At 37.5% G+C, this 13,579-nt stretch overlaps 1 protein-coding gene across 1 annotated transcript in view; it reads left to right on the forward strand.

Annotated features, from left to right (window-relative positions):
• The window catches only part of LOC122801175 (calsyntenin-2-like), a 2,452,991-nt gene that overhangs the window by 1,304,417 nt on the left and 1,134,995 nt on the right, over positions 1–13,579 (forward strand). The window contains exon 3 of the mRNA XM_044070739.1: positions 11,642–11,764. Within this exon, the coding sequence (XP_043926674.1) occupies positions 11,642–11,764 (123 nt within the window). The remainder of the gene's footprint in view (positions 1–11,641; positions 11,765–13,579) is intronic.

The raw sequence follows: 13,579 nt of genomic DNA on the forward strand, positions 1-13,579 counted from the left end.
GTGTTTTTCATTATGCCTATTTCAGAAAGTACATTGAAAAATCTCTCAGGGTCATGCAGGGAGCATTTTCTAAATGGAAATAAATTGATAATTTGTTTTGTTTAGGTTAATATGGAGGTAAATTAGTTCTATTTGAGGTTCTTAGGAAATTCACCTAGAGGTGATATGGTCTCTGACAAATGTAGAAATGCCCCTCTCCAAAGATGATGGTTAGCAACCTCTGTCACTCTAAAATAGATATAGAGCAGCATTTTGTTTCAGAATCCTTCTCCTAAATGTTTAATATCTTCTATAATATGTGCTATATTTGCATATGCTGCCTTAAATGCATCATTTTCAATATGTTTTTGGTTATGATTTATGAGGATTGAGGCAGTATGCCATTCTCATCTGGTTATGGGTCTCAGAAGTCCCAGATTATTAAATCTTCTGTGCAACTATTATTTAATTACTTGCTCTCTGAGTGCGTAGGTGTTTTTTAAGAACTCATGCACGTATTATTTTAGATTTGTGTCATTTGGCTTATGTTATAACTGAAAAGGACTAATGCATTTTAGACTATATATGGAGATGAATTCAGTGCTGAGTGTTGACTGCCATATTTCTTTAAGCTTATAAACTGCATATACCCAACACTGTTGATGAATTCACCTCTATTATTTTATGGCAAAGGCATTATAAAGCTTTGCTGTAGAGTTTCCTTAAAAATGAACAACAAAACTGAAGAATACATTGGTAGTTAAATAGTTTCTAGATAACGTAGCCTTTTCTCATTTGCTTATTCATAGCACTGTTCTTTTGTATAACATTAGTCTGTTTACAGCGGATAGTGAACCAGGAAGTGAAACAGATTAGCAAGGAGGAAGTATGGACAGCTATGAAAAGGATGAAGAATGGAAAGGCTGTTGGTCCAGATGACATACCACTGGAAGCATGGAGGTGCTTAGGAGAAATGGCAGTGGAGTTCTTAACCAGATTGTTTACTGAAATCTTGGGAAGTCAGAGGATGCCTGAGGAGTGGAGAAAAAGTGTTTTGGTGCCTATTTTTAAGAATAAGGGTGACGTGCAAAGTTGTAGTAACTTCAGAGGGATAAAACTGATCAGTCACAGCTTTAAGTTATGGGAAAGAGTAGTGGAAGCTAGGTTAAGAAGGGAGGTGATGATTAGCGATCAGCAGTATGATTTCATGCCAGGAAAAAGCACTACAGATGCAATGTTTGCGCTGAGACTGTTGATGAAGAAATATAGGAAGGTCAGAAGGAGTTGCATTGTGTCTTTGTGGACTTGGAGAAAGCATATGATAGGGTGCCTAAAGAGGAGTTGTGGTATTGTATGAGGAAGTCAGGAATGGCAGAGAAGTATATAAGAGTTGTACAGGATATGTACGAGGGTAGTGTGACAGTGGTGAAGTCTGCAGTGGGAGTGACAGATCCATTTAAGGTAGAGGTGGGATTACATCAAGGATCAGCTCTGAGCCCTTTCTTATTTGCAATGGTGATGGACAGGTTAACAGATGAGATCAGACGGGAGGCCCCATGGACTATGATGTTTGCAGATGACATTGTGATCTGTAGTGAGAGTAGGGAACAGGTGGAGGAGACCCTGCAGAGGTGGAGATATGCTTTACAGAGAAAAGGAATGAAAGTCAGCAGGACTAAGACAGAATATGTGTGTGTGAATGAGAGGGAGGATAGAGGAATGGTGAGGATGCAGGGAGTAGAGGTGGCGAAGGTGGATGAGTTTAAGTACTTGGGATCAACAGTTCAGAGTAATGATGAGTGTGGAAGAGGGGTGAAGAAGAGAGTACAGGCAGGGTGGAATGGGTGGAGTAGAGTGTCAATAGTGATTTGTGACACACGGGTACCAGTAAGAGTGAAAGGGAAGGTCTACAAGAGGGTAGTGAGACCAGCTATGTTGTATGGGTTGGAGATGGTGGCACTGACGAAAAGGCAGGAGTCAGAGCTGGATGTGGCAGAGTTAAAGATGTTTAGATTTACACTGGGTGTGACAAGGATGGACAGGATTAGGAATCATTATATCAGAGGGTCAGCTCAGGTTGGATGGTTTGGAGACAAAGTCAGAGAAGCGAGATTGCGTTTGTTTAGACATGTGCTGAGGAGGGATGATGGGTATATTGGGAAAAGGATGCTAAGGATGGAGCTGCCAGGTAAGAGGAAAAGAAGAACGCCTAAGGTAAGGTTTATGGGTGAGGTGAGATAGGACATGCAGGCGGTTGGTGTGACAGAGCAATATGCAGAGGACAGGAAGAAATGGAAACAGATGATCCGCTGTGGCGACCCCTAATGGGAACAGCTGAAAGAGAAGAAGAAGAGGAGTCTGTTTACAGCCTGTGTGTCCTTCTAAATTTATATATATATATATATATATATATATATATATATATATATATATATATATATATATATATATATATGTATATATATAGATATATATATATATATATATATATATATATATATATTTGCGTGTGTGTGCACATATCTGTGTGTCTGTGTGTATGTGTGTCTTTTTTTAATGAAGATTCTTGTCAGTTCAGAATATATTCACATCTGCTAATATAGCAAAACACCATGTTATAGTTGCCATATGTTAGAAGGCAGCACATAATAGTGAGTTGATTTTTGTAACTGAGACAATTTTGTAGGTGTTTACATTTAACTTCACTTATCTGATCAGATTATATAGTGAAGTGGTGAATGGCAGAACAGTCATGAAGAATGGAATTCATAGTATGATGAGAAATATTCAGACCTGCTTACACAGCTGATATGTTCACTTGCATTTGATTACTGTACAGAAATGCCACTGCCTTTTCCGGACAATGAGGGTTTGAATAATGCTGCCTCTTTCAACAGATTAAAACACTCCTGTGTAATCACTTCTGACAGGTGAACCTTGTTCTTCCAAAAGTCAGTCACACAAAGGAGCATTGCTGCGTTGTTATGCACTTGACCAGCCATCCATATATTTTTAAGGACAGTTTTATGAACCTTGATTAATCAGTCAGAATGAAAGAAAAAAAGAAAGGAAGAACAAAGTCATGAAATCTCATAAAAGGTCTTTTTAAAAGACTTTTTTTAGAAACCTAAATAACAAAGAAGGCCTGGCTGACTGCCTGTAGAAAAACTGAGCGTTGCTGATAACATGACACATTCCCAGAACATTCTTTGAAAGAATTGTATACTATTATAAGAGGCAGGCCTTGCATTCTTTTTCTTGAACATGTTCGTTATTTGTGTTTGATTGACGTTTTGAATAACCTTATCTTTAAAAATGCATTTTGGACTACAACTGATATGAGCGTTTCCCCATATGAAAGGCTTCAAATAGTTATTGATGTTGATGTAGTCAAAGTTGTTAAAACTAATGAATGTTTTGCAAGAGACCAATTAGGAATTATTTAAATAGGCCAATTAAGATTTATTTGATTAACTAAATAGTCTTACTTTGAATACTTTGCTGTTCTTTCTTCAGTTTTTGAAGTATAGTTGGTATAGATTCTAGGAAAACATGTGCTTTTCAAAATCCTTAGACAATTACTACAGTATAATCATTTTAGTATGAAGAAATATAATGAAGTTGACTGCATTTCAATGACTTTAATCCAGTCGTGAAAATCCATCCAAGTATAGATAATTAACTAGAAAGAGGGAAATACAATGCACTCATCATTAGTAATTACAAATAAATATCCTAAATAAAATACATTTGAGTATGCAACTATAACCAAATTGCAAAATGTAATGTTATCTAGTTACCCATATGGCAATGTGGGTTGATTTTACCCTTCCCAGCATAGAACCTCCTGGAAATTATGTAATGGGTCATTGAAATTCAAACTAATGAAGTCAAATTAAATTCATCAAAACATTATTTAAATAAGCTCAATATATATTTTTTTGTTTATTTATGTATTTGTTTTGAAAAAGCACACAAAAATTAACACATTTTTAGATGTACGTCTGTGAAATTGAAAGGGATATGCAAGCTGCAAGACAAGTATATAGGGCAGGGATGAAATTTATTTTGGGAGTTTCCTTCCTTCATCTAAGCAGTTATCAAAGTGTCCCCTTCCTTCACTGGGTCTGCCAGCTACTTCAGTTTATCCCTGGTCTATCACTGATTTCTGCTGGGGGCAGGTAAATCTTAAGGGCATCCTGGGGAATGCTCTCTGCTGTCATTCTGTTAGCCATTTTTTTTCATATGACATACCCATTTCTCCTCTCCCCTTCTGTGCATGTGGTAATGGCCAAGGAGGCAGATGTGTAATGACATTGTAGTATAACATCCTACCTCTGCAGCATCTTAGCCATGTCCATCCTCCTCCTCATTGGATTACACCACCTTATGATGTGATGCCCCTGGTCTCCACCAAGGATTGACTCAGGAGGCAACCACTTTACATCCCTCCCTCCCCAACCCGCTGTCTCACTAACTGAACATGGGTTGCCTGGGCCATAGTCAGGGCTTTATTCTTTTATACCACCAAAGTGGCAGGTTAGTGATATGATAGGGATAATACAGAAGCACACATTACTTATATACTATTGAAATACATATAACACAGTGAAACAGACAGGGAATTATAAAGTAAAGGGGAATAAACAGGAATGGCTTCCACTAGAAACCGTATCAGCAAAAGAAGCAATTGACAGATGAAAGAATTATCATTATTGTCAAAAAAATTGTTAATGAGACAAACAGCAGCTTGTTAAAAGAGATGATATTAGTCATATCAAAGTCATTAAGGTTCATACATTTGTCAAGCGGGTAGTAAGGTAATGGGGAACATTGATGTGAGGTGTGGTGAAAAGGACACGGCCTAGCATTTGTAATGAATTCCTGAATGGAACATTAAGAGCTTGAAGGAGAGAATGTTCCAGTTTAATGCTGTGCTTGAGACTCACTGAGATGATATTGTTACCATTACAGAGACCTAGACATTACGTCTTAATGGCTGAAAAAAAGAAATATGGATATAGTGGAGTGGATGCAAGCCAGCATTCAGAGGGAACTGAATGTTTTTGAACCCGGAGAAGACAATATATCAGTATTCTACTCACTTTGACAATGGCAGCACTGATATTTCTGATGGTCTGGAGACCTAGAAACTAGATGTTGATGCTCAAGGTATGACTGTTCCAAGTTATACAGGGTAATCATTTAAAATTTTGGGGCTTGCAATCTCAAGTACCAAAATGTAGATCTCCACTGATCTCCCTGTTTAATACCATATGTTTATAAGTACTACATGTTAGTATGTGCAATTCTCCTTCATAAAAACACAGCTGAAGATCCCCATTCTGCCCACACACACACACACACACACACACACGCACACACACACACACACACACACACACACACACACACACACACACACACACACACACACACACACACACACCCACACACACAATATTTTTCCTCAAAATAGTACCTAGAAGACAGATAACTTTTTTGAGAAATGAAAAGCTAGCAGTTTACCATTTAAATAGATGGAAAGGTTAATATAAATAATATGGTTTTAAAGCTTCACAGCCTAAAGTTCAGTGAGGAAGTGGGACTGGACTGATTGCTACATAGACATCTCCATGCATTTTCTGTAGCTAAATGAGCTTCCACCTGTCTCTGTAGCACAGAGAGTGGGATCTTGACTGCAGCCCAGGTAACTGGGGTTTGATTAGTGGCCCTGACACTCCTCCCCCAGGCACAGATTGGCAAGAGTGAAGGAATGGAAATGAATGCATGTACTTGGTGGCACACCGCGTCATGTGATTTCCCTGGATGAGACTGGGAAAACCACCGCTCATGCTTTGGGGACAGGAGAAGTAGTTTGGAATACATATTTCTGGATGGATAAGATTAGAAGAATGAACACATAGATTATACCTTAGTTAGAATAGCAAAGAGTGCAAAACAATGCATTTTAACTCATAAAGAAATAGTACATGGTGAGTATGGGGGTGAACTAAATGATGATTGAGGAGGAAGGCTTTTTATTTACAACTTATGCTGACTAAATACTGAATATAGTAAACTGTGCTGTCAAAGTAAACTGATGCAGCCTTTGAGGGCAGTGACAGAGGACTAGCTATTAGGATGGGTGAGGTTGCTCTCCCCTTACACAGATAATTGATCACATCCCATATTCAGAATTATTTTTATTTTATTTATTTAACATTTGTTGACCGGGAAAGTCCGACTAGGTTCCACAGATCCTGTTTTCAGAAGAGGCCCGGGGAGAAATGCTCCAGAAGCATGTCTTTAGAATGTAGGAGGAAACTGGAGTACCCGGAGGAAACCCATGCGAATACAGGGAGAACATGCAAACTCCACACAGAAGGCATCCCAGCCGAGAATCGAACCAGAGAACCTCTTGCTGTGAGGCGACAGCATTAACCGCTGCACCACTGCGCCGCCCCATTATGTTTTTTTTTTTTACCAGAGTTTACTCCATTGTCTGCCTACCATCAGCTACTTCAAGACCAGTCAATCCATTCCTTCTCTATCAGCAGAGTGAAGGTTAGTAGGGAGAGATTATAACTTAGGTAGGCATCAGGGTGGGTCATCAATGTTTGTATGTCCTATCATGCTACTGCACATGCTCAGATTGTGAAAGAAAGGGAGCTTGCACTGTGGTGACTGCATTGGATGCCCAGTAGTTCTGCAAGAGATGTAGCCTGCAAGCAGATATGGCTCCATGTACTTGAACATGGGTGTTGTTTTCCCCTGTTGCCCACTGTCAAAATAAGACTGAGACACTGCATCCCATCCTATGCAGAAGAAGCTAGTGGGACACACCCTTTTATTCCTCTTTGTCATTGCCAGGCTTCTCCAGACTCAGGGCCAGTAATCACTCCCAGTTTGCATTGGTTACAGTCAGAACTCCATCACTCTGTGTATATGCAGTATTATGCTGATGTCCTGATGACTTACATGAATCATAAAATTAGCATGATATAAACTATACACAAAAGTCTAAAGAAATGGAAGTTTTCAGAATTATTGTTATAAGGAAAATATTGCATTTAGAAGACTTTGTGTAAACTGGCGGAATGAAAAAAAATGGTGTGTGTGCATATTAATGTAACCATAAGTTGGTCTGTCATAATGACATCCTGACTGAAAAGTTTCACTAGACCTCGTCATCCACTAGATCAAAGGCATTGGTAAGGTATATGAAGATGGCAACAATGAGATAAGATTCTAGCAGTCCACAGGATCATTTGGTACTATAGTTTCACCAAAAGTCATGTTATTTATGAGAGAGAAGTTTGTAAACATGTATGTATTTGGTCAATTTTCGTGGATTATTTTTATAAGTTTCCTGAGGTTAGTTAAGATTCAGATTAGTCTGCAGAGACAGATTTTTTTTCCAGGATTTTGCTCTGATGTGTATTAAGTAAAAAAGGGGAATGTCGAGACTTCTTTCTGGAGTGATCATGGAAGCTTTTGGGATGATAATGATTATGAGTCTAGGAAAACTGGCAAATTCTGACAGAAACTGGAGGGTAAGAGTTTGTTTTGTTGATTTGTTTGTAATTGCCTTCCAGTTATCTGAGGGATCCCTTCCCAGAATTGTTTGGAGGAGTTAGAGGGCTTTGTATTTTTTTCATGAGTTAGCATTTGTGCTATATAATAGCCTTAGACAGGTTTCTAAGTTGAGTATAATGATTTCTAATGGTGTAAGCTGGATCAGTTTTCCTTTTCTGTCATACATCATCTCTAAGTTGTAATAAAGATTTTAGTTCAGGAGTTAACCAGTCATTTTCTCATTGTCCCTCTTGGATTTGGATATTCTTTTGTAATGATATCCATTTTATTACATAATGTTTTGCTGTAATTTTCTCGCTATCAGAAGATGAAGTGGGGTGAGTTTGTTTTTATATGAGGTATGCATTATCAGATGCCAGTTGACTAGGAATGTGAGTCAGATATTGTTCTCGCCTTTGGAAACCCTGCCTGCAACTGCTTGAAATTCAGTATTGAACAGAAGTCAAGTTGTCATACTACTGTGGCTTGAATTGTGTCATCAAAGACTGTAATGGTGAGAGCCTTATGCAGTTGTTGTAGTTTTTTTAATATTGCAAAGTGCTTTTTATTGTACCTACTAGCTGTAGTATTCTGGATCATAACAGTTGGATAAGTAAAATGAGATGCACTGTAGGTTGTTTATTGACAAATTGATTAATGTGTCATTAAGATGTCCATTATTTTTAAAGTTCTAGAGTAGAACACTGTATTGTAAAACATTACTAATTACAAGATGTAGAATTATAAAAACAGATTTTATTCAAAAAGTAAAAGAATAACAAATTTTGTGCACCCCAGTAAGGAAGACCATATCCCTATTCAGCACAACATATAAATTTGCACTCCAAAATAATGCCTCCTCTTAGAAAGGGAACAGGTAGTTATCAGGCTAAGTCAATTTTTATATTTTGATATTTATGAACAACAGTAGTAATATTTTGCATTTTCCATATGCTATCATAAGGCATACTTAAAAACAAAGCATGAAATGAATTCTGACAAAATACATGTTGCTTCTTTAAAAGTAATGCAGGTCCCTGTGCAGAAAACATAAAAATATAACAAGAGAGATGTGGCTGAGTGAGCTATTCTGTTGCTATAACGGACTGTTTGGTTTTATATTAGAGTTTATAGTTCATGATAAACATTTTCTGTAAAATTAACATAATTCCATGCAAAAGTATTTTATTCTGGTGTGTTAGACATAATCAGTATGTATGAAATAATTTCTTAGTTCTGTAGTACAGCTGCTGAAAACATTTGGTTAAAGCTAATTATGCATTGCCCTCTATAGCCCTAAAATAAACCAGTTCTGAAGCTACCAAACCTGATGTCAAGCTGTAATATTTGTACCCAGCACTTCTGCTTTTGGCTGTTCCCATTAGGGGTCACCACAGCAGATCATTGGTCCACAGAACGAGTGGCAATAGAGTTTTTATGGTGTTGAGTTGTCAGCCTGACACCCAACCTTCCTCAGAAGGCACACACATTCACAACACTTACACCTAGGGCCAATTTAGAATGTCCAATCCTACTGCAGCATGTCTTCAGAATGTGAGAGGAAACAGGAGCACCTGGAGGAAACCCACATGAACACAGGGAGGACATGCAGACTCCACAGAGAAGCCACCCAGCTGAGAATCTAACCAGCACACACATGCACAGCACTCAAACCTGGGACCAATTTAGAATGTCCAATCCTTCTGCAGCATGTCTTTGGAATGTGGGTGGAAACCGGAGCACCTGGATGAAACCCACATGAACACAGGGAGGAAATGTAGACTCCGCACAGAAGCCACCTAGCTGAGAATCTAACCGGTGAACCTCTTGCTGTGAGGTGACAATGCAAACCACTGCATCACTGTGCCACCCATTTGTAACCAGCACTGGCATCATTAAAACAGCTTGGCTGTCCAAGAGTCACTTAACAAAAAAAAAAAAGTTAGAAGCACAGAACTATGGCAGTTGTTAATGTGATAGTAGCTTACAATACACTTGCTCACTGCCATCTACTAAAATGGCAAAGGCCTAAGCTCCCACTAGCCAAACCATAGTTAATTGCTTAGCTCTCCTAGAACTGAACCCTGCTAATCTGCATAATCCTACAAGAGCCCTAACTATAATTCTAAATCCACCCCCCACCAGACTTTAACCCTAACCACAGCTCTTCACCCCTGCTGTCTCTCCCTAAAGTCATTGATCATTTAGTACTCTCCCCATCCCTATACCTAAAGTCGCCATTCACTTCCTAACATAAAAACTCCTCTACTCCCTAACTCTGAACCACCCCAGATACAAATCCCATTCCCAATCTCTACTTCAAATGCTAATGTCTCTTCTCTCTTTCTCTCACTCCCCTCCCCACAGCTGCTGCATTTACCCTGCTTAAACTCAGCAACTGCATTTTTGCAAGGTGCAGCAGCTCCATGCTCTCCCCACCAATACCACGCCTCACACAGACAGGTAGGTGAGTTTGTAAATGTGTAGTAGCCCATGCAAGCTACAATATTTATGAGTCTCTAGCTTTAAGATAATGGTTTTCAAGCACCTGGGACACTAAACAGCAGCTTATTCAGAATTTGCAAAAAAAAAAAAAATTGCAAATTGATTGATGAGTGCATTATTGTATTAATAAAAATAAGAGCCACAGTTAAGCAAAACTTTGTACGAAAAACTGTATATAAAGGAACAAAGTCAGCAAGATACTATATAACTTTAATAAAACAAAATGAAAGAAGCAATGCTTTCAAGTTCACACCAAATCCTTCCTCACTGCAAAGTAAAAACATTAAATACATGCTAATATAGTGGCACAGCCAATAGAATTAGATTAACACTTAACAAGATCACTCAGTGTTTTTAAAGAAATAGATACAAATTTCATTAAAAGAAGTAATTTCAAACAAGCAGATGTGTTTGAAATTACTTCTTTTAAAGAAATTTATATATAATTATGGTTTGACCGAATGCTTTTACTTTGCACTCAGGAAGGGTTTGATGTGAACCTGAAAGCTTTGCTTCTTTAGTTTTGTTTTATTAAAGTTATATAGTACATTGCTGAGTTTGTTGCATTATTGTATTGCATGTTTGCAAAGCAGTTGTTTAAAATTAGTAGTTAAAATGACTGAAATCAAATAAACACTAAGTGACTAGAAATACCAAAACATGTCAAGTGTTTGCTGGGATGATATGCGGGTACATAGCTCAAACATTGCTGTCTAGTATGCATGACAAGGTTTTTAAACACCTGTTGGCAAAAACTTTGTTTCTTCCTTTCATAGCATAAAGTTCTATATCTATCTATCTATATCTATACCTATATCTATATATTGGTCCACTTCTTAATTTCAAAATTACAAAATCCCGAAGTTCAATATATCGAACTTACAATCCCAAGATCTTGTAATCTCGAAATTAAGAAAAATTAAAAAAAAAAAAAACAAAAAAAAAAAAAAAACAAATAAAACATGTTTTTTGGGGGGGCATTTTGCACTGCATAGCGATCTGCATTACCGTTCTCTGCACTGTAGCGTGATCTTAGAGTTAGTATATTTAAGTTGCAGGGGGTGTGAGTAGTGCATATGTATATATGGGTCTATGTTGCGTGCTCAAAATCCCAAAATCTTGAACAAGCAACATCGACACCCATAAGAGCGAAACTGCACTACCGCGAAAGTGCATTATCACAAAAGCTGGTTTTCCAAACTAGAAAAAAACTAAAGAAATACTGATAAAATCAGTATTTTGCAGGGGGGCAAGCCACCCTGCACCCCCCACACCCCCCCTACTTAAATATACCAACTCCAAGAACGCACTACAATGCAGTAACGGGAAATATTCCTGTTATGCACTGTATGCAGATCTCCATGCTGTCCGGTCGAGCTTTCACAAACTCGATCATATGGGGTCGATGATATAATGTTCGAGATTGTGGGAATTTGCCCATTTGCAGTAGACCCATATATATATATATATATATATATATATATATATCTGTGTGTGTGTGTGTGTGTGTGTGTGTGTGTGTAGATATTGTTATTTAAATGTGAAATATTTAGTTAAAATGTTACTTTTTTCCTTCCAGTGAACAAACACAAACCATGGATTGAGACTTCATATCATGGAATGATTACTGAAAACAATGACACCGTTCTTCTGGACCCACCTTTAGTTGCACTGGACAAAGATGCTCCGGCCCCATTTGCAGGTAAGAGATTACTCCTAATTGTGATTTAAATTTAATTAAGTAAGAAAAAAAACAGATGTTGCAACCAATTAGAAGAAGAGAAGCTGGAGAAGGTATTTGGCAATTTTACACCATACAGTGGCATTCTGAGTTCACTGTGCCCAGGCAGAGTTCTTCATTGCCCGTTTATGGCCCTGTGTCACCCACTACTGTTTACTTTGGAAGATATTATTATGTTTAGAAAATGAACTACATGAGGCATCATTTTGTCTAAATTTTTGTTATTATTTTGACACAAAAATGTTTCTTGAATTAATGGCCTAATTAATGTTCCTGTGGATTTAGTTTGCCACTGTTCCTGGCATAGAATTCAAAAAGTGGATGCTATTAAAGTGGCACGCATAATTTGTGAGACAGAGTAGTTTCCTAGTACGTGTTTTGCAAACTAAAGCACACTGGATTGTACTTGAATAATCATTCGATGACGTACTGTAGTAATATTTGTTGATTTGTTGCTGTGATGAATTCTGATATATAATTAAATGGACAAAATGGCTCAAAACTTTCATTTGTGAGTTTGTATTCAGTGCTGTTTAACAATAGCTGATGTTTGCTATTTATAATATTTATTGACTTCAAAACACAATGGAGTCTATTCTGTACATCATTGAGTCTGCGCATCTGCACTGCCATGTTTGTTTGATTGGTTTTATTTGTTGATTGTGCATACAGCAAGAACACATAAAAGGGGGGTCCAATGCACTGTGCATTATTGAGGAGTACAAGGTTGCAGGTTGCTGGGGACTACCGAATAACATTTGCTTCATTTAAAATACTTCTGAGTCACCTTCACACGTTTGTATTTTACTGTTAGTGTGGTCCAAATGAAGTGATAATATAATCTATCCATGCTGCAGAAATGAGGAGATTTGAGGATTCATCAAATCAGTTGTTTATGTGCTGCAGAAAGATTAAGTAGATGATTAGGTTTAAAGCAGAGTATGGTAAATCTAAGGTCAATGTTTGATAAGTAGGGTTTTAGTTGCTTTTATTGTTTTCTTTTCCTCCTATATCTCTAATATTTATTTGATTGCGCTTTTATTTGTTGCTCATTGTGAAGAAAGCAGAAGACCTAGATGCCATTGCAGCAAATGTCAATTTATCATAGTTTTATTTTTGTCTTGTATGAATGATCAGACTGAGATTTGAAGTATTCCTTAATCTGAGTTAAATACAAGATGTGCATGACATTGCAACTATTGTGAGCTTAAAATTTTAACTGTGGCTTGTTATGAGTAAATTAGTTAATGCAGATGTTGAATGTTTATTAGTATTTTAAAATAGTGTAAATGTGAATTTCAGGTTTAAATGGTACTTTGTTGCAAATGAAGTCATGGAACCACTACTTATCAAAAAAAACATTTTTTTTTTAAAAGAAGTCATTAAATTGGTAGATTAAATTTCATTCAGTTTCTGAGAGTAAGTGAAAAAATGTCACTTTAAATCTCTAAATGATCTCTAAATGATGCCAGCACAGGGTCATAACCTGCTTTTTTACTGAGCTCTTGGCTGTTATAGATTTATAGATGCCCTAGTACCACTGAGTCTAATGATCATTCCCTCTCACTTCCTTTATCCAGGAAGGCCATGATGATCAATCCCAGAGTAAGTTTGAGGATACTCACCCACTCATCTAGTTTCTTTTCTTTGAGCATCTGTATGGCTGTGACTGCCATCTCTGTGCTGGATTACAGAGCACGATACTTTGCATACAGCATGCAATTCATTCACAGAAAAAAAATTAGAATCACAGTGTGTCAGATTGGTGGTACTTGT

Source organism: Protopterus annectens, chromosome 4.part1 (assembly GCF_019279795.1).
Source record: "Protopterus annectens isolate FY-2018-M chromosome 4.part1, PAN1.0, whole genome shotgun sequence".
Taxonomy (NCBI): Eukaryota; Metazoa; Chordata; order Ceratodontiformes; family Protopteridae; genus Protopterus; species Protopterus annectens.